Source organism: Oncorhynchus mykiss, chromosome 10 (genome assembly GCF_057628025.1).
Source record: "Oncorhynchus mykiss isolate SJ-2025 chromosome 10, ASM5762802v1, whole genome shotgun sequence".
Lineage (NCBI taxonomy): Eukaryota > Metazoa > Chordata > Actinopteri > Salmoniformes > Salmonidae > Oncorhynchus > Oncorhynchus mykiss.
Genome location: NC_143031.1, coordinates 3,003,009 through 3,029,681, shown reverse-complemented (window position 1 = coordinate 3,029,681; position 26,673 = coordinate 3,003,009). Strand labels below are relative to the sequence as shown.

The window sequence follows — 26,673 nt, the reverse complement described above, 5'->3', positions numbered from 1 at the left end:
ATATTTCCCTTGTGACATTCTGGTGTATTGTGGGTAGGCCAGTGACACAGCGTCTCAATTTAATTCATTTTAAATTCAGGCTGTAACAACAACAAAAATGGTGGACAACTTTCTGAAAAGTTGTCAGTGTTTACAATTGGCTCATTCATCCCCCTCCTCTCCCCTGTAACTATTCCCCAGGTCGTTGCTGTAAATGAGAACGTTGTTCTCAGTCTCCTCTCCCCTGTAACTATTCCCCAGGTCGTTGCTGTAAATGAGAACGTTGTTCTCAGTCTCCTCTCCCCTGTAACTATTCCCCAGGTCGTTGGTGTAAATGAGAACGTTGTTCTCAGTCTCCTCTCCCCTGTAACTATTCCCCAGGTCGTTGCTGTAAATGAGAACGTTGTTCTCAGTCTCCTCTCCCCTGTAACTATTCCCCAGGTCGTTGCTGCAAATGAGAACGTTGTTCTCAGTCTCCTCTCCCCTGTAACTATTCCCCAGGTCGTTGCTGCAAATGAGAACGTTGTTCTCAGTCTCCTCTCCCCTGTAACTATTCCCCAGGTCGTTGCTGTAAATGAGAACGTTGTTCTCAGTCTCCTCTCCCCTGTAACTATTCCCCAGGTCGTTGCTGCAAATGAGAACGTTGTTCTCAGTCTCCTCTCCCCTGTAACTATTCCCCAGGTCGTTGCTGCAAATGAGAACGTTGTTCTCAGTCTCCTCTCCCCTGTAACTATTCCCCAGGTCGTTGCTGCAAATGAGAACGTTGTTCTCAGTCTCCTCTCCCCTGTAACTATTCCCCAGGTCGTTGCTGTAAATGAGAACGTTGTTCTCAGTCTCCTCTCCCCTGTAACTATTCCCCAGGTCGTTGCTGCAAATGAGAACGTTGTTCTCAGTCTCCTCTCCCCTGTAACTATTCCCCAGGTCGTTGCTGCAAATGAGAACGTTGTTCTCAGTCTCCTCTCCCCTGTAACTATTCCCCAGGTCGTTGCTGCAAATGAGAACGTTGTTCTCAGTCTCCTCTCCCCTGTAACTATTCCCCAGGTCGTTGCTGCAAATGAGAACGTTGTTCTCAGTCTCCTCTCCCCTGTAACTATTCCCCAGGTCGTTGCTGCAAATGAGAACGTTGTTCTCAGTCTCCTCTCCCCTGTAACTATTCCCCAGGTCGTTGCTGCAAATGAGAACGTTGTTCTCAGTCTCCTCTCCCCTGTAACTATTCCCCAGGTCGTTGCTGCAAATGAGAACGTTGTTCTCAGTCAACTTACCTGGTAAAATAACGGATAAATAAAATAAAAAATATAAAAAACTATCACCCTCACCTCTGACCTTTTTTATTGGATTGTATTCTTAATTAAAAATATATATAATCTGTCAGCTCAAACTGTGTTTTTTGTGTTTGTTGCTGTTCTGTTGACATTAATTGGTTCTATTAATTTGTTGACATGATAAGATGATAATTTTTTTGTTTATTTTCCTTCCAGATCCTCCCAGGAACACGTCAGTATCTGTGATTCCCTCTGGCGAAGTGTTAGAGGGCAGTTCAGTGACTCTGACCTGCAGCAGTGATGCCAACCCACCAGGGATCAGCTACCGCTGGTACTCAGTGAGAGCGGGTGACACCAGATCTACAGGCTATGGGCCGGTCCTGAGGACCAAAATCTGGGCGGACAATACCCTCTTCTACTGTGAAGCCAAGAATATGTGTGGAGCACATAATTCAACGATCACTAAAGTAACTGTGTGGTGTAAGTTCAAGGAACCAGAGTACAGTAAGCTTGTCTGTGGCCCTCTGTATCTCAGTTGGTAGAGCATAGCACTCCCTCCGTTCAGAGTTGTAGGTTCAGTTCCCGGGGGGGACCACCCATATGTTAAATGTATGCACGCATGACTTTAAGTTGCTTTGGCTAAAAGTGTCTGCTTAAATGTCACTTATATTATAAATATCAACAAGGCTTTATGTCTTTTTAAAAATGTAACCTTTATTTAACCAGCTCATTGAGATATAAAATATTTTTTTCAAGAGTGTCCTGGCCAAGATAGGCAGCACCAAGTCAATACACAAATTACAGACAAACAACATGAAAAACTACAAATAATCAAGTAAAAACCATTGAATTAACAAGAGTATAAAACAGCAAATTAAAGACATTGACAGGTCAGGGAAGCAGCCTCAAAATCCTTCATCAGTGATTTAAAAACACCAATCGGGACAAGTTCTTCCAGTTTAAAAGTATTTTGTAAGGTGTTCCAAGACAATGGCGCAGAGGACATAAAAGCCCTTTTACCAAATTCAGTTTGGACATTTGGAACAGTTAGCAGGATAAAGTCCAGCGAACGAAGAGACGACCCACCACATTTCTGAACAATAAAAATGCCCAAATAAAAAGGTAGTAAACCCAAAATGGCTTTGTAAATAAAAGTGTACCCGTGCCTGAGCCTACGAGTGACTAGAGAAGGCCAGCCAACCCTGGTATACAAAGTGCAGTGGTGCGTAAAGGTTTTGTAGTTTAAAATAAATCTCAAAGTGCCATGGTAAAGAGTGTCAATTGATTTCAAACACTGAGCGGAAGAAGCATTCATATATAAAATATCCCCATAGTCTAGTAAAGGCATAAATGTAGCTGATATACTAGCCTCCTTCTGGCTTCAATAGAAAAACAGGGTTATTCCTAAAATAAAATCCCAATTTCAGCTTCAATTTCTTTGAAAGCTGTTGAAAATGCAATTTAAAAGAGAGGCCGTCATCAATTCAAATTCCAAGATATTTACATGAGGTTACAGTCTCAATCTCACTGCCCTGACAGGTGAAAAGTTCAGAGGTCTATCTCTGGCATTAGAAAACACCATTAGTTTAGTTTTGCCAGTATTGAGCATAAGCTTCAATTGACACAAGGTATGTTGAACAGTATAACAAGCAGTTTGCATGTTCTGGAAAGCTTTTGTAAGAGACAGTAACAGTAAATAACAGTATCATCAGCATAAAAATGAAGTTGCACATTTTTTGTCTAAATCATTTATATAAATAGTGAATAAGAGAGGACCAAGTACAGAGCCTTGGGGCACACCATTACAGACAGACAATTTAACAGACATGAGCCCATCCAACAGAGTGCACTGAGTTCTATCAGACAGATGGTTAGCAAACCATGCAACTGCATGCTCCGAAAGACCTACAGTACACTCGACAATCTCTGCCTTAGTAAAGCACGATCAACTGTATCAAAAGCCTTAGAGAGATCGATAAAAAAGTGAGACACAGTGCTGTTTTTTGTCAAGGGCTTCAGTGATATCATTTAAAACCTTCATGGCTGCTGTAATTGTGCTATGCTTCTTCCTGAAGCCCGATTGGTACATTGATAAAAAAATAGAGTTAGTAAATAAAACATATTTTAGCTGTTCACTCACAAGGGTTTAGCTCAGTAGACTAACATAGTCTCGAGTCTGTAAAGATACATAAGCCTATATAATACTGGTGTTAAAAAGGCTTTAGCTCAGGAGGCTAATGAAGCCTTGAGTCACACATACAGTATAACATGTGTATTGCCTATTTCCCTCCAGATGGTCCTAAAACCATGTCTGTGTCAGTCACCCCATCTGGACCCGTGTTTGATGGTGCGATGGTGAATCTGACCTGCAGCAGCAATGGCAACCCACCAGTAAGCAGCTTCACCTGGTACAGTGTGAAGGGAGACCAGGCGACACGGCTTGGGGTTGGGACGAGGCTAGAGACCAGTGTGTCTGCAGAAGTCCACCAGTTTTACTGTGAGGGCAGAAACGACCACGGAGGACAGAACTCAACGCTGATAGAAGTGGTTGTACAGTGTATGTATACTGTAGCTACAAGACCAATTCAACCATCGGCAAACATTTTTGGCAGTTATTCAACAATGCTGTTCTTGTTCTTCTTCTTGTTCTTCTTGTTCTTCTTCTTGTTCTTATTGTTGTTGTTCTTCTTCTTGTTCTTCTTCTTGTTGTTGTTGTTGTTCTTCTTCTTCTTCTTCTTGTTCTTCTTGTTGTTCTTCTTCTTGTTGTTCTTCTTCTTGCTCTTATTGTTGTTCTTCTTCTTCTTGTTCTTCTTCTTGTTGTTGTTCTTCTTCTTCTTCTTCTTCTTCTTCTTCTTCTTGTTGTTCTTCTTCTTGTTCTTGTTCTTGTTATTTTTCTTCTTGTTCTTCTTGTTCTTCTTCTTGTTCTTCTTGTTGTTGTTGTTCTTCTTCTTCTTATTCTTCTTCTTATTCTTCTTCTTCTTGTTCTTCTTGTTGTTCTTCTTCTTGTTGTTCTTCTTCTTGTTATTTTTCTTCTTGTTCTTCTTCTTGTTCTTCTTGTTGTTGTTGTTCTTCTTCTTGTTCTTGTTCTTCTTGTTCTTCTTCTTGTTATTTTTCTTCTTGTTCTTCTTCTTGTTCTTGTTGTTGTTGTTGTTGTTCTTCTTCTTTTTCTTCTTCTTCTTCTTCTTGTTCTGTATTAATGCAGATACCAATCTATCTCTCCAGATCCTCCCAGAAACACGTCAGTATCAGTGAATTCCTCTGGTCCAGTGTTGAAGGGCAGTTCAGTGACTCTGACCTGCATCAGTGATGCCAACCCACCAGTGTCCAGCTATAACTGGTACTCAGTCGACGAGAGCGAAACACGCAGTGTAATAGGAGTTGAACAGATGTACATAGTAGCTAATGTCAATGGTAATACACAGTACTTCTGCATAGCTAAAAATCGACACGGATCGGACAATTCAACAATGCTCCAGCTCGACATTCAGTGTACGTTTTAATATCATAAACATCATGTAATGTGCCCCCAAATGGGACAGGGTCATTTTGTTGATGCAAGTCAGTGGTAATGTTTACCAAGCAATGAGTATTTTGGAGGGTCACCCACTTAAATTCTAGATCTGGTCAACCACATCGCTTCCATTATCCGATGGATCAACATTTAAATGGCCCTTGTTGGGTCATGGCACAGCAATGTCTGGGAACCACTGATTATAAACACAATCTGATAAACACAGGCTAGTAATTCCACAAAGGTCTGTTGTAATGGTGTTAGTCAGAGTAGACATAGTATTAATATCTGTAGTCAAAGTAGTTATAGTAGGTATAATAGTTATAGTAGGTATAATAGTTATAATAGTTATAGTAGTTATAATAGTTATAGTAGGTATAATAGTTATAATAGTTATAGTAGTTATAATAGTTATAGTAGGTATAGAATATATAATAGTTATAATAGTTATAATAGTTATAGTAGGTATAATAGTTATAGTAGGTATAATAGTTATAGTAGGTATAATAGTTATAGTAGTTATAATAGTTATAGTAGTTATTGTAGTTATAATAGTTATAGTAGGTATAATAGTTATAGTAGGTATAATAGTTATAATAGTTATAGTAGGTATAATAGTTATAGTAGGTATAATAGTTAAAGTAGTTATAATAGTTATAGTAGTTATTGTAGTTATAATAGTTATAATAGTTATAGAAGATATAATAGTTATAGTAGGTATAATAGTTATAGTAGGTATAATAGTTATAGTAGGTATAATAGTTATAGTAGTTATAGTAGGTATAATAGTTATAATAGTTATAGAATATATAATAGTTATAATAGTTATAATAGTTATAGTAGGTATAATAGTTATAGTAGGTATAATAGTTATAGTAGGTATAATAGTTATAGTAGGTATAATAGTTATAGTAGTTATAATAGTTATAGTAGTTATTGTAGTTATAATAGTTATAGTAGGTATAATAGTTATAGTAGTTATAGTAGTTATAGTAGTTATAGTAGGTATAATAGTTATAGTAGTTATAGTAGTTATAATAGTTATAGTAGGTATAATAGTTATAGTAGTTATAGTAGTTATAGTAGTTATAGTAGGTATAATAGTTATAGTAGGTATAATAGTTATAGTAGTTATAGTAGGTATAATAGTTATAATAGTTATAGAAGATATAATAGTTATAGTAGGTATAATAGTTATAGTAGGTATAATAGTTATAGTAGTTATAATAGTTATAGTAGGTATAATAGTTATAGTAGGTATAATAGTTATAGTAGTTATAATAGTTATAGTAGTTATTGTAGTTATAATAGTTATAGTAGGTATAATAGTTATAGTAGGTATAATAGTTATAATAGTTATAGTAGGTATAATAGTTATAGTAGGTATAATAGTTATAATAGTTATAGTAGGTATAATAGTTATTGTAGTTATAATAGTTATAGTAGGTATAATAGTTATAGTAGTTATAGTAGGTATAATAGTTATAGTAGTTATAGTAGGTATAATAGTTATAGTAGGTATAATAGTTATAATAGTTATAGTAGGTATAATAGTTATAGTAGGTATAATAGTTATAGTAGGTATAATAGTTATAGTAGTTATAGTAGGTATAATAGTTATAGTAGTTATAGTAGGTATAATAGTTATAGTAGTTATAGTAGGTATAATAGTTATAATAGTTATAGAAGATATAATAGTTATAGTAGGTATAATAGTTATAGTAGGTATAATAGTTATTGTAGTTATAATAGTTATAATAGTTATAGTAGTTATAATAGTTATAGTAGGTATAGTAGGTATAATAGTTATAGTAGGTATAATAGTTATAGTAGGCATAATAGTTATAGTAGTTATAGTAGGTATAATAGTTATAGTAGTTATAATAGTTATAATAGTTATAGTAGTTATAGTAGGTATAATAGTTATAGTAGTTATAGTAGGTATAATAGTTATAGTAGGTATAATAGTTATAGTAGTTATAATAGTTATAGTAGTTATAGTAGGTATAATAGTTATAGTAGTTATAATAGTTATAGTAGTCAATAGTTATAGTAGTTATAATAGTTATAATAGTTATAGTAGGTATAATAGTTATTGTAGTTATAATAGTTATAGTAGTTATAATAGTTATAGTAGTTATAGTAGTTATAATAGTTATAGTAGGTATAATAGTTATAGTAGGTATAATAGTTATAGTAGTTATAGTAGGTATAATAGTTATAGTAGTTATAATAGTTATAGTAGGTATAATAGTTATAGTAGGTATAATAGTTATAGTAGGTATAATAGTTATAATAGTTATAGTAGGTATAATAGTTATAGTAGTTATAATAGTTATAGTAGGTATAATAGTTATAGTAGGTATAATAGTTATAGTAGTTATAGTAGTTATAGTAGTTATAGTAGGTATAATAGTTATAGTAGTTATAGTAGTTATAATAGTTATAGTAGGTATAATAGTTATAGTAGTTATAGTAGTTATAGTAGTTATAGTAGGTATAATAGTTATAATAGGTATAATAGTTATAGTAGTTATAATAGTTATAGTAGTTATTGTAGTTATAATAGGTATAATAGTTATAGTAGTTATAATAGTTCTAGTAGGTATAGTAGTTATAGTAGGTATAATAGTTATAGTAGTTATAGTAGGTATAATAGTTATAATAGTTATAGAAGATATAATAGTTATAGTAGGTATAATAGTTATAATAGTTATAGTAGGTATAATAGTTATAGTAGGTATAATAGTTATAGTAGTTATAGTAGGTATAATAGTTATAATAGTTATAGAAGATATAATAGTTATAGTAGGTATAATAGTTATAGTAGGTATAATAGTTATAGTAGTTATAATAGTTATAGTAGGTATAATAGTTATAGTAGGTATAATAGTTATAGTAGTTATAATAGTTATAGTAGTTATTGTAGTTATAATAGTTATAGTAGGTATAATAGTTATAGTAGGTATAATAGTTATAATAGTTATAGTAGGTATAATAGTTATAGTAGGTATAATAGTTAAAGTAGTTATAGTAGGTATAATAGTTATAGTAGGTATAATAGTTATAGTAGTTATAGTAGGTATAATAGTTATAGTAGTTATAGTAGGTATAATAGTTATAGTAGGTATAATAGTTATAGTAGTTATAGTAGGTATAATAGTTATAATAGTTATAGAAGATATAATAGTTATAGTAGGTATAATAGTTATAGTAGGTATAATAGTTATAGTAGGTATAATAGTTATAATAGTTATAGTAGGTATAATAGTTATAGTAGGTATAATAGTTATAGTAGGTATAATAGTTATAGTAGTTATAGTAGGTATAATAGTTATAGTAGTTATAGTAGGTATAATAGTTATAGTAGGTATAATAGTTATAGTAGGTATAATAGTTATAGTAGTTATAGTAGGTATAATAGTTATAGTAGTTATAGTAGGTATAATAGTTATAGTAGGTATAATAGTTATAGTAGGTATAATAGTTATAGTAGTTATAATAGTTATAATAGTTATAGTAGTTATAATAGTTATAGTAGGTATAGTAGGTATAATAGTTATAGTAGGTATAATAGTTATAGTAGGCATAATAGTTATAGTAGTTATAGTAGGTATAATAGTTATAGTAGTTATAATAGTTATAATAGTTATAGTAGTTATAGTAGGTATAATAGTTATAGTAGTTATAGTAGGTATAATAGTTATAGTAGGTATAATAGTTATAGTAGTTATAATAGTTATAATAGGTATAATAGTTATAGTAGTTATAATAGTTATAGTAGTTATAGTAGTTATAGTAGGTATAATAGTTATAGTAGGTATAATAGTTATAATAGTTATAGTAGGTATAATAGTTATAGTAGGTATAATAGTTATAGTAGGTATAATAGTTATAGTAGTTATAGTAGGTATAATAGTTATAGTAGTTATAGTAGGTATAATAGTTATAGTAGGTATAATAGTTATAGTAGTTATAGTAGGTATAATAGTTATAATAGTTATAGAAGATATAATAGTTATAGTAGGTATAATAGTTATAGTAGGTATAATAGTTATAGTAGTTATAATAGTTATAATAGTTATAGTAGTTATAATAGTTATAGTAGGTATAGTAGGTATAATAGTTATAGTAGGTATAATAGTTATAGTAGGCATAATAGTTATAGTAGTTATAGTAGGTATAATAGTTATAGTAGTTATAATAGTTATAATAGTTATAGTAGTTATAGTAGGTATAATAGTTATAGTAGTTATAGTAGGTATAATAGTTATAGTAGGTATAATAGTTATAGTAGGCATAATAGTTATAGTAGTTATAGTAGGTATAATAGTTATAGTAGTTATAATAGTTATAATAGTTATAGTAGTTATAGTAGGTATAATAGTTATAGTAGTTATAGTAGGTATAATAGTTATAGTAGGTATAATAGTTATAGTAGGTATAATAGTTATAGTAGTTATAATAGTTATAATAGTTATAGTAGTTATAGTAGGTATAATAGTTATAGTAGTTATAGTAGGTATAATAGTTATAGTAGTTATAATAGTTATAGTAGTCAATAGTTATAGTAGTTATAATAGTTATAATAGTTATAGTAGGTATAATAGTTATTGTAGTTATAATAGTTATAGTAGTTATAATAGTTATAGTAGTTATAGTAGTTATAATAGTTATAGTAGGTATAATAGTTATAGTAGGTATAATAGTTATAGTAGTTATAATAGTTATAGTAGGTATAATAGTTATAGTAGGTATAATAGTTATAGTAGGTATAATAGGTATAGTAGTTATAGTAGGTATAATAGTTATAGTAGTTATAGTAGTTATAATAGTTATAGTAGTTATAATAGTTATAGTAGTTATAATAGTTATAATAGTTATAGTATGTATAATAGTTATAATAGTTATAGTAGGTATAATAGTTATAGTAGTTATAGTAGGTATAATAGTTATAGTAGTTATAGTAGTTATAGTAGGTATAATAGTTATAATAGTTATAGTAGGTATAATAGTTATAATAGTTATAGTAGGTATAATAGTTATAATAGTTATAGTAGGTATAATAGTTATAATAGTTATAGTATGTATAATAGTTATAATAGTTATAGTAGGTATAATAGTTATAGTAGTTATAGTAGGTATAATAGTTATAGTAGTTATAGTAGTTATAGTAGGTATAATAGTTATAATAGTTATAGTAGGTATAATAGTTATAATAGTTATAGTAGGTATAATAGTTATAATAGTTATAGTAGTTATAATAGTTATAGTAGGTATAATAGTTATTGTAGTTATAGTAGTTATAGTAGGTATAATAGTTATAGTAGTTATAGTAGTTATAGTAGGTATAATAGTTATAATAGTTATAGTAGGTATAATAGTTATAATAGTTATAGTAGGTATAATAGTTATAATAGTTATAGTAGGTATAATAGTTATAGTAGTTATAATAGTTATAGTAGGTATAATAGTTATTGTAGTTATAGTAGTTATAGTAGGTATAATAGTTATAGTAGTTATAGTAGGTATAATAGTTATAGTAGTTATAGTAGGTATAATAGTTATAGTAGTTATAGTAGTTATAGTAGGTATAATAGTTATAGTAGGTATAATAGTTATAGTAGTTATAATAGTTATGGTAGGTATAATAGTTATAGTAGGTATAATAGTTATAGTAGTTATAATAGTTATAATAGTTATAGTAGGTATAATAGTTATAGCAGTTATAGTAGGTATAATAGTTATAGTAGGCATAATAGTTATAGTAGTTATAATAGTTATAATAGTTATAGTAGGTATAATAGTTATAGTAGTTATAGTAGTTATAGTAGGTATAATAGTTATAGTAGGTGTAATAGTTATAGTAGTTATAATAGTTATAGTAGTTATAGTAGGTATAATAGTTATAGTAGTTATAATAGTTATAGTAGTCAATAGTTATAGTAGTTATAATAGTTATAGTAGGTATAATAGTTATAGTAGGTATAATAGTTATAATAGTTATAGTAGTTATAATAGTTATAGTAGTTATAGTAGGTATAATAGTTATAATAGTTATAGTAGGTATAATAGTTATTGTAGTTATAGTAGTTATAGTAGGTATAATAGTTATAGTAGTTATAGTAGGTATAATAGTTATAGTAGTTATAGTAGTTATAGTATGTATAATAGTTATAGTAGTTATAGTAGGTATAATAGTTATAATAGTTATAATAGTTATAGTATGTATAATAGTTATAATAGTTATAGTAGGTATAATAGTTATTGTAGTTATAGTAGTTATAGTAGGTATAATAGTTATAGTAGTTATAGTATGTATAATAGTTATTGTAGTTATAGTAGTTATAGTAGGTATAATAGTTATTGTAGTTATAGTAGTTATAGTAGGTATAATAGTTATAGTAGTTATAGTAGTTATAGTAGTTATAATAGTTATAGTAGTTATAATAGTTATAGTAGTTATTGTAGTTATAATAGTTATAGTAGGTATAATAGTTATAGTAGGTACAATAGTTATAATAGTTATAGTAGGTATAATAGTTATAGTAGGTATAATAGTTAAAGTAGTTATAATAGTTATAGTAGTTATTGTAGTTATAATAGTTATAGTAGGTATAATAGTTATAGTAGTTATAGTAGGTATAATAGTTATAGTAGTTATAGTAGGTATAATAGTTATAGTAGGTATAATAGTTATAATAGTTATAGTAGGTATAATAGTTATAGTAGGTATAATAGTTATAGTAGGTATAATAGTTATAGTAGTTATAGTAGGTATAATAGTTATAGTAGTTATAGTAGGTATAATAGTTATAGTAGGTATAATAGTTATAGTAGTTATAGTAGGTATAATAGTTATAATAGTTATAGAAGATATAATAGTTATAGTAGGTATAATAGTTATAGTAGGTATAATAGTTATAGTAGTTATAATAGTTATAATAGTTATAGTAGTTATAATAGTTATAGTAGGTATAGTAGGTATAATAGTTATAGTAGGTATAATAGTTATAGTAGGCATAATAGTTATAGTAGTTATAGTAGGTATAATAGTTATAGTAGTTATAATAGTTATAATAGTTATAGTAGTTATAGTAGGTATAATAGTTATAGTAGTTATAGTAGGTATAATAGTTATAGTAGGTATAATAGTTATAGTAGTTATAATAGTTATAGTAGTTATAGTAGGTATAATAGTTATAGTAGTTATAATAGTTATAGTAGTCAATAGTTATAGTAGTTATAATAGTTATAATAGTTATAGTAGGTATAATAGTTATTGTAGTTATAATAGTTATAGTAGTTATAATAGTTATAGTAGTTATAGTAGTTATAATAGTTATAGTAGGTATAATAGTTATAGTAGGTATAATAGTTATAGTAGTTATAATAGTTATAGTAGGTATAATAGTTATAGTAGGTATAATAGTTATAGTAGGTATAATAGGTATAGTAGTTATAGTAGGTATAATAGTTATAGTAGTTATAGTAGTTATAATAGTTATAGTAGTTATAATAGTTATAGTAGTTATAGTAGGTATAATAGTTATAGTAGTTATAGTAGTTATAGTATGTATAATAGTTATAATAGTTATAGTAGTTATAGTAGGTATAATAGTTATAGTAGTTATAGTAGGTATAATAGTTATAGTAGTTATAGTAGGTATAATAGTTATAGTAGTTATAGTAGTTATAGAATGTTTAATAGTTATAGTAGTTATAGTAGGTATAATAGTTATAGTAGTTATAGTAGGTATAATAGTTATAGTAGTTATAGTAGGTATAATAGTTATAGTAGTTATAGTATGTATAATAGTTATAGTAGTTATAGTAGGTATAATAGTTATAGTAGTTATAGTATGTATAATAGTTATAGTAGTTATAGTAGGTATAATAGTTATAGTAGTTATAGTAGGTATAATAGTTATAGTAGTTATAGTAGGTATAATAGTTATAGTAGTTATAGTAGTTATAGAATGTTTAATAGTTATAGTAGTTATAGTAGGTATAATAGTTATAGTAGGTATAATAGTTATAGTAGTTATAATAGTTATGGTAGGTATAATAGTTATAGTAGGTATAATAGTTATAGTAGTTATAATAGTTATAATAGTTATAGTAGGTATAATAGTTATAGCAGTTATAGTAGGTATAATAGTTATAGTAGGCATAATAGTTATAGTAGTTATAATAGTTATAATAGTTATAGTAGGTATAATAGTTATAGTAGTTATAGTAGTTATAGTAGGTATAATAGTTATAGTAGGTGTAATAGTTATAGTAGTTATAATAGTTATAGTAGTTATAGTAGGTATAATAGTTATAGTAGTTATAATAGTTATAGTAGTCAATAGTTATAGTAGTTATAATAGTTATAGTAGGTATAATAGTTATAGTAGGTATAATAGTTATAGTAGTTATAGTAGGTATAATAGTTATAGTAGTTATAGTAGGTATAATAGTTATAGTAGGTATAATAGTTATAGTAGGTATAATAGTTATAGTAGTTATAGTAGGTATAATAGTTATAATAGTTATAGTAGGTATAATAGTTATAGTAGGTATAATAGTTATAGTAGGTATAATAGTTATAATAGTTATAGTAGGTATAATAGTTATAATAGTTATAGTAGTTATAATAGTTATAGTAGGTATAGTAGGTATAATAGTTATAGTAGGTATAATAGTTATAGTAGGTATAATAGTTATAGTAGTTATAGTAGGTATAATAGTTATAGTAGTTATAGTAGGTATAATAGTTATAGTAGTTATAGTAGGTATAATAGTTATAGTAGGTATAATAGTTATAGTAGTTATAGTAGTTATAGTAGGTATAGTAGTTATAGTAGTTATAGTAGTTATAGTAGTTATAGTAGTTATAGTAGGTATAATAGTTATAGTAGTTATAGTAGTTATAGTAGTTATAGTAGTTATAGTATGTATAATAGTTATAATAGTTATAGTAGGTATAATAGTTATAATAGTTATAGTAGGTATAATAGTTATTGTAGTTATAGTAGTTATAGTAGGTATAATAGTTATAGTAGTTATAGTAGGTATAATAGTTATAGTAGTTATAGTAGTTATAGTATGTATAATAGTTATAGTAGTTATAGTAGGTATAATAGTTATAGTAGTTATAGTAGTTATAATAGTTATAGTATGTATAATAGTTATTGTAGTTATAGTAGTTATAGTATGTATAATAGTTATTGTAGTTATAGTAGTTATAGTAGGTATAATAGTTATAGTAGTTATAGTAGGTATAATAGTTATAGTAGTTATAGTAGTTATAGTAGGTATAATAGTTATAGCAGTTATAGTAGGTATAATAGTTATAGTAGGCATAATAGTTATAGTAGTTATAATAGTTATAATAGTTATAGTAGGTATAATAGTTATAGTAGTTATAGTAGTTATAGTAGGTATAATAGTTATAGTAGGTGTAATAGTTATAGTAGTTATAATAGTTATAGTAGTTATAGTAGGTATAATAGTTATAGTAGGTATAATAGTTATAGTAGGTATAATAGTTATAGTAGTTATAGTAGGTATAATAGTTATAGTAGTTATAGTAGTTATAGTAGGTATAATAGTTATAGTAGTTATAGTAGTTATAGTAGTTATAGTATGTTTAATAGTTATAGTAGTGGTAGTAGTTATAGTAGGTATAATAGTTATAGTAGGTATAATAGTTATTGTAGTTATAGTAGTTATAGTAGTTATAATAGTTATAATAGTTATAATAGTTATAGTAGGTATAATAGTTATAGTAGTTATAATAGTTATAGTAGGTATAATAGTTATAATAGTTATAATAGTTATAGTAGGTATAATAGTTATAGTATGTTTAATAGTTTTAGTAGTGGTTGTAGTTATAGTAGGTATAATAGTTATAGTAGGTATAATAGTTATTGTAGTTATAGTAGTTATAGTAGTGGTAGTAGTTATAGTAGGTATAATAGTTATAGTAGTTATAATAGTTATAGTAGGTATAATAGTTATAGTAGGTATAAAAGTTATTGTAGTTATAGTAGTTATAGTAGTGGTAGTAGTTATAGTAGATATAATAGTTATAATAGTTATAGTAGTTATAATAGTTATAGTAGGTATAATAGTTATAGTAGTGGTAGTAGTTATAGTAGTTATAGTAGTTATTGTAGTTATAGTAGTTATAGTAGTGGTAGTAGTTATAGTAGGTATAATAGTTATAGTAGTCGTAGTATCAATTGTTGTGCTTTCAGAGCTGCTGGTAATTCTGTCCTTTCCCTCCAGATCCTCCCAGGAACACATCAGTATCTGTGAGTCCCTCTGATTCTGTGTTAGAGGACAGTTCAGTGACTCTGACCTGCAGCAGTGATGCCAACCCACCAGTGACCAGTTACCGCTGGTACTCAGTGAGAGAGGGGAAGGAGGACTATGTGGCCTCTGGACAAAAACTAATCCAAGCCACAATGAATGTTATTGATGGAAGAGAATACTACTGTAAAGCCCAAAATCATCATGGAGAGGATCAGTCAGCGACTACAAACGCATCTATGGAGTGTAAGTGAGGTTGCAAAATTCCGTAACTCTCCCAAAATATTCAGTTTTTTTTTTTCACCTTTCTGGGACAGAGGGTAGAATTGAGTTGTTTGGATGAATGAGGTGCCCTATGCATATAATTGGTATTATTTTAAAGAAAACACTCCAAAGTTTCCAAAACGGTTAAAATAATGTCTGTGAGTATAACAGAACTGATATAGCAGGCAAAAACCTGAGGAAAATCCATCCAGGAAATGCTATTATTTTGAAATGGAAGTTTTTCCATTGAAAGCCTACCCACCATACAAAGACTTATAACCCAGTTCACGATCCCTATGGCTTCCACTACATGTGGCCAGTCTTTAGGCATTGTTGCAGGCTTTTACTCTGAAAAATGAGGGAGATGAGAGGACAGTGGAAATTTCCAGACATGAGTCTAGCGCGTGACCGGGAGTGCACCTTTTTTGTTTTTCCTTTTCTATTGACGAAGCTTTTGTCCGGTTGAAATATGATTGATTATTTATGACAAAAACAACCTGAGGATTGATTATAAACATAAAACACTATTGTGAAACTGGGAGTCTTGCGAGTGCAACCATATGAAGATCATCAAAGGTAAGTGATTAATTTTATCTCTATTTCTGACTTGTGTAACTCCTCTACTTGGCTGTTTGTAATGTTTTGTGAGCTGGGCTCTGTCCTCAGATAATCGCATGGTATGCTTTCCCCGTAAACTATTTTTGAAATCTGACACTGTGGTTGGATTAACAAGAAATTAATCTTTAAACCGATGTATAACACTTGTATGTTATAGGAATTATTATAATGAGTATTTCTGTTTTTTAATTTGGCACTCTGCAATTTCACTGGCTGTTGACCAGGTGTTCCGCTAGCGCTACCCTGGTTGGTAGATTTTGGGAAAGTTATCACATTGTTGTAACCCTAGGTGTAACCCTAGATGCTATTGTTTTTTTCTCCTCAATCAAACATTTGCTCGTTAGCAATGAATTAAACAGTATGATTTATCAAAGTTTCATAAACTATAAAATAAGGATGAAGGTCAAACTTGAATAGAAAATGTTAATTCCTCTCCTTGTTCTTCTGTCTCTTCTTTCTAGTTGCTCCTCAGATCTCATCCTCCTCTCGCTGCCTCCACTCCGGATCTCAGGTCAGCTGTACCTGTGACAGCCACGCTAACCCCGCCCCCTTGGTGCAGTGGCGTCTGTCTGGCCGACATGTCAATCATTCCACAGCCACGGCCATCAGGGAGGAGCCTCTGGGCAGAATTGGCCTCAGGAGCACTCTGACCATCCGTCAATCACAAGAAGACACGCCCACTGCACTTTGCCTCAGCTCCAACTCTCAGGGCTCTGCCAGTCTGCAGCTTTGTGTCACCTCCACAGGTAAGATACACCTCCACAGGTAAGACACAACTCCATAGGTAAGACACACCTCCACAGGTAAGACACACCTCCACAGGTAAGACACACCTCCACAGGTAAGACACACCTCCACAAGTAAGACACACCTCCACAGGTAAGACACACCTCCACAGGTAAGACACACCTCCACATGTAAGACACACCTCCATAGGTAAGACACACCTCCACAGGTAAGACACACCTCCATAGGTAAGACACACCTCCACAGGTAAGACACACCTCCATAGGTAAGACACACCTCCATAGGTAAGACACACCTCCACAAGTAAGACACACCTCCATAGGTAAGACACACCTTCACAAGTAAGACACACCTCCATAGGTAAGACAAACCTCCACAGGTAAGACACACCTCCACAAGTAAGACAAACTTCCACAAGTAAGACACACCTCCATAGGTAAGACACACCTTCAAAAGTAAGACACACCTCCATAGGTAAGACACACCTTCACAAGTAAGACATACCTTCACAAGTAAGACAAACCTCCACAGGTAAGACACACCTCCACAAGTAAGACACACCTCCATAGGTAAGACACACCTTCACAAGTAAGACATACCTTCACAAGTAAGACACACCTCCAAATATAAGACACACCTTCACCGGTAAGACACACCTGGGTAGGTAAAGGGTCAGTTGAGAGATAAATAGGGACAGGTCCAACTGTCAGGACTCTGCCAGGCTGCAACTGTGTAGCACATCCACACATAAGAGGAACAGTTAAAACACACCTGGACAGGTGTGAGGCGACAGGTGAGAAAGACAGATGGAGCTGAAGTGGAACAGAAACCTCTGAGGAAGGATAGCTTAGACAGTTCCACGTCAACAGGTAACACACCTGGACAGGTAATGAGAGAGAGATGGGGACAAGGGAAAAGAGCTGAAGAGGAACAGACAGAAACAAGTGAGAGAGAGCTGGTCTCCCGGTCTCTTTCATGTCTCATCCTTCTGACCGTAGGTTACCAGATGCTGTCTCTGTTGGTGGGAGCAGGGGCAGGTGCTGCTGGGATGCTGTTGCTGTGCGTTGTAACATGTGTCATTGCCAGGTCAGTCATACATCCCTCATACCGTGCTGCTGAGTGTAAAAACACTGTTCATAACATTATCCTGTTCAGTATTTGGCAGACATCAGTCCAACATAAGTCATTATTTCAGATATATTGTAAGTAATTTTTTGTGGTTTTGTGGTTATCCAGACATGAATGATATATGGTAAACACAGGAGACTGATATATGGTAAACACAGGAGACTGATATATGGTAAACACAGGAGACTGATATATGGTAAACACAGGAGACTGATATATGGTGGCAAACACAGGAGACTGATATATGGTTGTAAACACAGGAGCATGAGATATGGTGGCAAACACAGGAGACTGATATATGGTTGTAAACACAGGAGGCTGATATATGGCTGTAAACACAGGAGACTGATATATGGTTGTAAACACAGGAGACTGATATATGGTGGTAAACACAGGAGACTGATATATGGTGGTAAACACAGGAGACTGATATATGGTTAACACAGGAGACTGATATATGGTTGTAAACACAGGAGGCTGATATATGGCTGTAAACACAGGAGACTGATATATGGTTGTAAACACAGGAGACTGATATATGGTGGTAAACACAGGAGACTGATATATGGTAAACACAGGAGACTGATATATGGTTGTAAACACAGGAGACTGATATATGGTAAACACAGGAGACTGATATATGGTAAACACAGGAGACTGATATATGGTTGTAAACACAGGAGACTGATATATGGTTGTACACACAGGAGACTGATATATGGTTGTACACACAGGAGATTGCATGCCAAGACAACCTGGGATCTGAAACCGGAGGACATAACAGAGCTCATACTAACTGACTGGGTAAGTGTCAATATACACACACATACACGCACACACACACACAAGCGCGCGCACACATACACACACAAGCGCGCGCGCAAACACACACACAACACACACACACAAGCGTGCACACACACAACACACACAAGCGTGCACACACACACACACACACACCCTTCCTGTATCCTCCCCAACCTATCCTGTTTACGACCCTGTTTTTATGCCTCTCTCCTTGTCTGGTACCTCTCTCAACACAGCCTGATCTGATTGACTTTGTCTGGTACCTCTCTCAACACAGCCTGATCTGATTGACTTTGTCTGGTACCTCTCTCAACACAGCCTGATCTGATTGACTTTGTCTGGTTGTAGAAGTACAGTACCTGTATTTGTATATAGTTCCGTAAACTCTCTCACATACAGGCTGCCTTGGAAGCATAAGGAATAATGGACACCACCCAGGAAACGAACGACGGAGAAACATTAACAGTGGGTGACTTGATGAGAGAAGTGAATCCAACTGCACATCCCATTATTCTACGTGCTCCGTTTACTGAGTGGTGTCCATCCCCGGCTTTGTGCTCCGTTTACTGAGTGGTGTCCATCACTGGCTTTGTGCTCCGTTTACTGAGTGGTGTCCATCACTGGCTTTGTGCTCCGTTTACTGAGTGGTGTCCATCACTGGCTTTGTGCTCCGTTTACTGAGTGGTGTCCATCACTGGCTTTGTGCTCTGTTTACTGAGTGGTGTCCATCACCGGCTTTGTGCTCCGTTTACTGAGTGGTGTCCATCACTGGCTTTGTGCTCCGTTTACTGAGTGGTGTCCATCACTGGCTTTGTGCTCCGTTTACTGAGTGGTGTCCATCACTGGCTTTGTGCTCCGTTTACTGAGTGGTGTCCATCACTGGCTTCATGCTCCGTTTACTGAGTGGTGTCCATCACTGGCTTTGTGCTCCGTTTACTGAGTGGTGTCCATCACCGGCTTTGTGCTCCGTTTACTGAGTGGTGTCCATCACTGGCTTTGTGCTCCGTTTACTGAGTGGTGTCCATCACTGGCTTTGTGCTCCGTTTACTGAGTGGTGTCCATCACTGGCTTCATGCTCCGTTTACTGAGTGGTGTCCATCACTGGCTTTGTGCTCCGTTTACTGAGTGGTGTCCATCACTGGCTTTGTGCTCCGTTTACTGAGTGGTGTCCATCACTGGCTTCATGCTCCGTTTACTGAGTGGTGTCCATCACTGGCTTTGTTTTCCTTCCAGTCCGTAGACTACCCTTTGTTCAAAGATGACCTTATACCAACTCTCTCTCCACCTTATACCAACTCTCTCCACACCTTATACCAACTCTCTCCACACCTTATACCAACTCTCTTCACACCTTATACCAACTCTCTCTCCACCTTATACCAACTCTCTCTCCACATTATACCAACTCTCTCCACACCTTATACCAACTCTCTCCACACCTTATACCAACTCTCTCTCCACCTTATACCAACTCTCTCCACACCTTATACCAACTCTCTCTCCACACCTTATACCAACTCTCTCCACACCTTATACCAACTCTCTCCACACCTTATACCAACTCTCTCCCCACCTTATACCAACAATCTCTCCACCTTATACCAACTCTCTCCACCTTCAACCAACTCCCCACACCTTACACCAAATCTCTCTCCACCTTCTACCAACTCTCTCTCCACCTTATACCAACTCTCTCCACCTTATACCAACTATCTCTCCACACCTTCTACCAACTCTCTCCCCACCTTATACCAACTCTCTCCACACCTTATACCAACTCTCTCCACACCTTATACCAACTCTCTCCACACCTTATACCAACTCTCTCCACACCTTATACCAACTCTCTCCACACCTTATACCAACTCTCTCCACACCTTATACCATCTCTCTCCCCACCTTCTACCAACTCTCTCTCCACCTTCTACCAACACTCTCTCCACCTTATACCAACTCTCTCCACACCTTATACCAACTCTCTCCACACCTTATACCAACTCTCTCCACCTTATACCAACTCTCTCCACACCTTATACCAACTCTCTCCACACCTTATACCAACTCTCTCCACACCTTATACCAACTCTCTCCACACCTTATACCAACTCTCTCCACCTTATACCAACTCTCTCCACCTTATACCAACTCTCTCCACACCTTATACCAACTCTCTCCACACCTTATACCAACTCTCTCCACACCTTATACCAACTCTCTCCACACCTTATACCAACTCTCTCCACACCTTATACCAACTCTCTCCACACCTTATACCAACTCTCTCCCCACCTTATACCAACTCTCTCCACACCTTCTACCAACTCTCTCTCCACCTTCTAACAACTATCTCTCCACACCTTATACCAACTCTCTCCACACCTTATACCAACTCTCTCCACACCTTATACCAACTCTCTCCACCTTATACCAACTCTCTCCACCTTATACCAACTCTCTCCACACCTTATACCAACTCTCTCCACACCTTATACCAACTCTCTCCACACATTATACCAACTCTCTCCACACCTTATACCAACTCTCTCCACCTTATACCAACTCTCTCTCCATCTTATACCAACTCTCTCCACACCTTCTACCAACTCTCTCTCCACCTTCTAACAACTATCTCTCCACACCTTATACCAACTCTCTCCCCACCTTATACCAACTCTCTCTCCATCTTATACCAACTCTCCACACCTTTTAACAATTTGTGCTCACCAGCACATACAGTGCCTTGCGAAAGTATTCGGCCCCCTTGAACTTTGCGACCTTTTGCCACATTTCAGGCTTCAAACATAAAGATATAAAACTGTATTTTTTTGTGAAGAATCAACAACAAGTGGGACACAATCATGAAGTGGAACGACATTTATTGGATATTTCAAACTTTTTTAACAAATCAAAAACTGAAAAATTGGGCGTGCAAAATTATTCAGCCCCCTTAAGTTAATACTTTGTAGCGCCACCTTTTGCTGCGATTACAGCTGTAAGTCGCTTGGGGTATGTCTCTATCAGTTTTGCACATCGAGAGACTGAAATTTTTTCCCATTCCTCCTTGCAAAACAGCTCGAGCTCAGGGAGGTTGGATGGAGAGCATTTGTGAACAGCAGTTTTCAGTTCTTTCCACAGATTCTCGATTGGATTCAGGTCTGGACTTTGACTTGGCCATTCTAACACCTGGATATGTTTATTTTTGAACCATTCCATTGTAGATTTTGCTTTATGTTTTGGATCATTGTCTTGTTGGAAGACAAATCTCCGTCCCAGTCTCAGGTCTTTTGCAGACTCCATCAGGTTTTCTTCCAGAATGGTCCTGTATTTGGCTCCATCCATCTTCCCATCAATTTTAACCATCTTCCCTGTCCCTGCTGAAGAAAAGCAGGCCCAAACCATGATGCTGCCACCACCATGTTTGACAGTGGGGATGGTGTGTTCAGCTGTGTTGCTTTTACGCCAAACATAACGTTTTGCATTGTTACCAAAAAGCTCAATTTTGGTTTCATCTGACCAGAGCACCTTCTTCCACATGTTTGGTGTGTCTCCCAGGTGGCTTGTGGCAAACTTTAAACGACACTTTTTATGGATATCTTTAAGAAATGGCTTTCTTCTTGCCACTCTTCCATAAAGGCCAGATTTGTGCAGTATACGACAATATTGTTGTCCTATGGACAGTCTCCCACCTCAGCTGTAGATCTCTGCAGTTCATCCAGAGTGATCATGGGCCTCTTGGCTGCATCTCTGATCAGTCTTCTCCTTGTATGAGCTGAAAGTTTAGAGGGACGGCCAGGTCTTGGTAGATTTGCAGTGGTCTGATACTCCTTCCATTTCAATATTATCGCTTGCACAGTGCTCCTTGGGATGTTTAAAGCTTGGGAAATCTTTTTGTATCCAAATCCGGCTTTAAACTTCTTCACAACAGTATCTCGGACCTGCCTGGTGTGTTCCTTGTTCTTCATGATGCTCTCTGCGCTTTTAACGGACCTCTGAGACTTTCACAGTGCAGGTGCATTTATACGGAGACTTGATTACACACAGGTGGATTGTATTTATCATCATTAGTCATTTAGGTCAACATTGGATCATTCAGAGATCCTCACTGAACTTCTGGAGAGAGTTTGCTGCACTGAAAGTAAAGGGGCTGAATAATTTTGCACGCCCAATTCTTCAGTTTTTGATTTGTTAAAAAAGTTTGAAATATCCAATAAATGTCGTTCCACTTCATGATTGTGTCCCACTTGTTGTTGATTCTTCACAAAAAAATACAGTTTTATATCTTTATGTTTGAAGCCTGAAATGTGGCAAAAGTTCGCAAAGTTCAAGGGGGCCGAATACTTTCGCAAGGCACTGTAGTTTTTTTTTGTTTTTCCATGCAGATTGTTTAGTGTGTCTTCTATCTTCTAGACTCTCTCTCAGGAAGAGGACTCTCTGTACGCCAGTAAATCCACACTGACCGGACACCCGAGAGCCAACGGGGCCAATGGGAAAGGGACCAGAGGGGTTAATCCAGACCTCCATGGGCCCCAACCCACAGACCCTCCTGGAGGTCTACACTACAAACCCCCACCCATAGGCCCCCTTAACAGTGATCACGTACCCCTCCAGCACTCCAGCCTGGACACCACCACGACCAGGATAGAGGGGTAGGGAGCGGGGGGTGACATCAGGGGTGAGAGAGAGTGACATCAGGGGTGAGAGAGGATGACAGTTTCCTACCAGGAGAACACCTATATGTCAGTTTCCAACCAGGAGAACATCTATATGTCAGTTTCCAACCAGAACACCTATATGTCAGTTTCCAACCAGAACACCTATATGTCAGTTTCCAACCAGGAGAACACCTATACGTCAGTTTCCAACCAGGAGAACACCTATATGTCAGTTTCCAACCAGGAGAACACCTATATGTCAGTTTCCAACCAGGAGAACATCTATATGTCAGTTTCCAACCAGGAGAACACCTATATGTCAGTTTCCAATCAGGAGAACATCTATATGTCAGTTTCCAACCAGGAGAACACCTATTTCCCAGCAGGCTTCAGGAATAGAAGTCATTGAATGCAACAATCGTGTCTCTTGTCACTAAAAAATACAGTAATGGACGGGCATCTCTCACATTCACTAGAAATGCATTCTGGGAAATGTGCAAATACAGCTTTGCACCCACTCTCAAAACAAAACCCCCAATGTTCAGCGTTTGAAACCTAAACGCCTTGTGCTGACTAAACGTGTTCACGTGTTTTAAAAAAGGGTTCAACATGTTCTGGTGTTTACAATCTGTTGTTATGAGCTGAACCCGGTTCAAATCAAATCAAATGTTTTTGGTCACATAGACATGGTTAGCAGATGTTAATGTGAGTGTAGTGAAATGCTTCTAGTTCCGACAGTGCAGTAACAAGTATCTAACAAGTAATCTAACAATTCCCCAACAACTACCTAATACACACACATCTAAAAGGGTGAATGAGAATATGTACATATAAATATATGGATGAGCGATGGACGAACGGCATAGGCAAGGTGCAATAGATGGTATAAAATACAGTATATACATATGAGATGAGTAATGCAAGATATGTAAACGTTATTAAAGTGGCATTGTTTAAAGTGACTAGTGATCCATTTATAAAAGTGTCCAGTGATTGGGTATCAGCGTAGGCAGCAGCCTCTTTGAGTTAGTGATTTCTGTTTAGCAGTCTGATGGCCTTGAGATAGAAGCTGTTTTTTCAGTCTCTCGGTCCCAGTTTTGATGCACCTGTACTGACCTCGCCTTCTGGATGATAGCGGGGTGAACAGGCAGTGGCTCGGGTGGTTGTTGTCCTTGATTATCTTTTTGGCCTTCCTGTGACATCGGGTGGTGTAGGTGTCCTGGAGGGCAGGTAGTTTGCCCCCGGTGATGCGTTGTGCAGACCTCACTACCCTCTGGAGAGCCTTACGGTTGTGGGCGGAGCAGTTGCCGTACCAGGCGGTGATACAGCCCGACAGAATGCTCTCGATTGTGCATCTGTAAAAGTTTGTCATGGTTTTGGGTGACAAGCCAAATTTCTTCTGCCTTCTGAAGTTGAAGAGGCGCTGTTACGCCTTCTTCACCACACTGTCTGTGTGGGTGGACCATTTCAGTTTGTCTGTAATGTGTACGCCAAGGGAACTTTCCACCTTCTCCTTCTATGTGAACATTGTTGTTATGATTTAAACATTGTTGTTATGATTTAAACACTGCTGTTAGGATTTAAACCCTGTTATGATTTAAACACTGTTGTTATGATTTAAACACTGTTGTTATGATTTAAACACTGTTGTTATGATTTAAACACTGCTGTTATGATCTAAACACTGTTGTTATGATTTAAACACTGTTATGATCTAAACACTGTTGTTATGATTTAAACACTGTTATGATCTAAACACTGCTGTTAGGATTTAAACACTGTGACATGTTTTTGTTGAACTTCTAAATGCCTTGAAGAGTTTAAAAAGTGTTCCAGAAAAGTGTTTAGCTATCTGTTCAGATCATAAACACTTGGCTTTACAGTGTCGAGAGTAGGGGAGTAGGGGTTAGTAGGGAGGCGGACAAAGGAGGGAAGGGGAGACAAGGAGGAGGGGGGAGATGGGAGATGGGAGAGAGAAGGGGGAGAGAGGCCAGCATCAAAGGACAACAGCCAGAGGAGGAAGAGGCGGATTCGGAGCTTGGGAATTGTGTCTTAACGTCCTAGTAAGACAAAAGCCGGAGTGAGAATGAATGCCGTGGTTGGGTCAGGAACTGGCAGGGAGGGTGGGGTTAACGCAGGACAAGCAGGAAAGGAATGGCAACAAAAGACTCTAGAACCTGGACCAATAGAATGCTATCTGACTGGCTGATTGTCTCCAGGAGCCCAGGAGGGACACAATGGAGACTTCGTTTGTTTTGCTTTCTGTGAATGTAACGCTGTATTTATAAACTCTGGAATTATAAAAAAAAACTATGTTGAATAAAATCCAAATAAGTTTATAATAGAGAGATTGTGGCCCAGGATATGACACAGTGGGTGGAGACAGAGGAATAACGTTTATCCAATACTCAAACCTTATTTTTGCCTGGCTACCCAAACACCTTGTTCCGGCCAAAAGCTACAGAGTGAGTCTGGATCTGAGTACCTAACCGATAATTTCAAGAATGTAAATGGGGTGGCAGGTAGACTAGCGGTTAAGAGCATTTGACCAGTAACCAAAAGGTTGCTGGTTTGAATATCAGAGCCGACTAGGTGAACAATATTGAGCAAGGCACTTAATCCTGATTGCTAATGTAAAATAATTCAGCTTGGTTCGTCAGGTAAACCCTATCCACTGCCAAGGCAGCAGCTACTCTTCCTTGGGTTTATTATGGATCCCCATTAGTTCCTGCCAAGGCAGCAGCTACTCTTCCTGGGGTTTATTATGGATCCCCATTAGTTCCTGTCAAGGCAGCAGCTACTCTTCATGGGGTTTATTATGGATCCCCATTAGTTCCTGCCAAGGCAGCAGCTACTCTTCCTGGGGTTTATTATGGATCCCCATTAGTTCCTGCCAAGGCAGCAGCTACTCTTCCTTGGGTTTATTATGGATCCCCATTAGTTCCTGCCAAGGCAGCAGCTACTCTTCCTGGGGTTTATTATGGATCCCCATTAGTTCCTGTCAAGGCAGCAGCTACTCTTCCTTGGGTTTATTATGGATCCCCATTAGTTCCTGCCAAGGCAGCAGCTACTCTTCCTGGGGTTTATTATGGATCCCCATTAGTTCCTGTCAAGGCAGCAGCTACTCTTCCTTGGGTTTATTATGGATCCCCATTAGTTCCTGCCAATGCAGCAGCTACTCTTCCTGGGGTTTATTATGGATCCCCATTAGTTCCTGTCAAGGCAGCAGCTACTCTTCCTTGGGTTTATTATGGATCCCCATTAGTTCCTGCCAAGGCAGCAGCTACTCTTCCTGGGGTTTATTATGGATCCCCATTAGTTCCTGTCAAGGCAGCAGCTACTCTTCCTGGGGTTTATTATGGATCCCCATTAGTTCCTGCCAAGGCAGCAGCTACCCGTCCTG

At 35.0% G+C, this 26,673-nt stretch overlaps 1 protein-coding gene across 1 annotated transcript in view; it reads left to right on the top strand.

The window, feature by feature from the left end:
- Positions 1–25,601, top strand: part of LOC110534824 (B-cell receptor CD22) — a 40,575-nt gene extending 14,974 nt beyond the window's left edge. Inside the window, exons 4-11 of the mRNA XM_090188765.1 lie at positions 1,458–1,721; positions 3,535–3,798; positions 4,464–4,730; positions 15,031–15,300; positions 16,398–16,682; positions 17,682–17,769; positions 18,546–18,615; positions 23,026–25,601. Coding sequence (XP_090044891.1) covers positions 1,458–1,721; positions 3,535–3,798; positions 4,464–4,730; positions 15,031–15,300; positions 16,398–16,682; positions 17,682–17,769; positions 18,546–18,615; positions 23,026–23,268 — 1,751 coding nt within the window. The 3' untranslated portion in view covers positions 23,269–25,601. The remainder of the gene's footprint in view (positions 1–1,457; positions 1,722–3,534; positions 3,799–4,463; positions 4,731–15,030; positions 15,301–16,397; positions 16,683–17,681; positions 17,770–18,545; positions 18,616–23,025) is intronic.
- Positions 25,602–26,673: the final 1,072 nt, after the last annotated feature.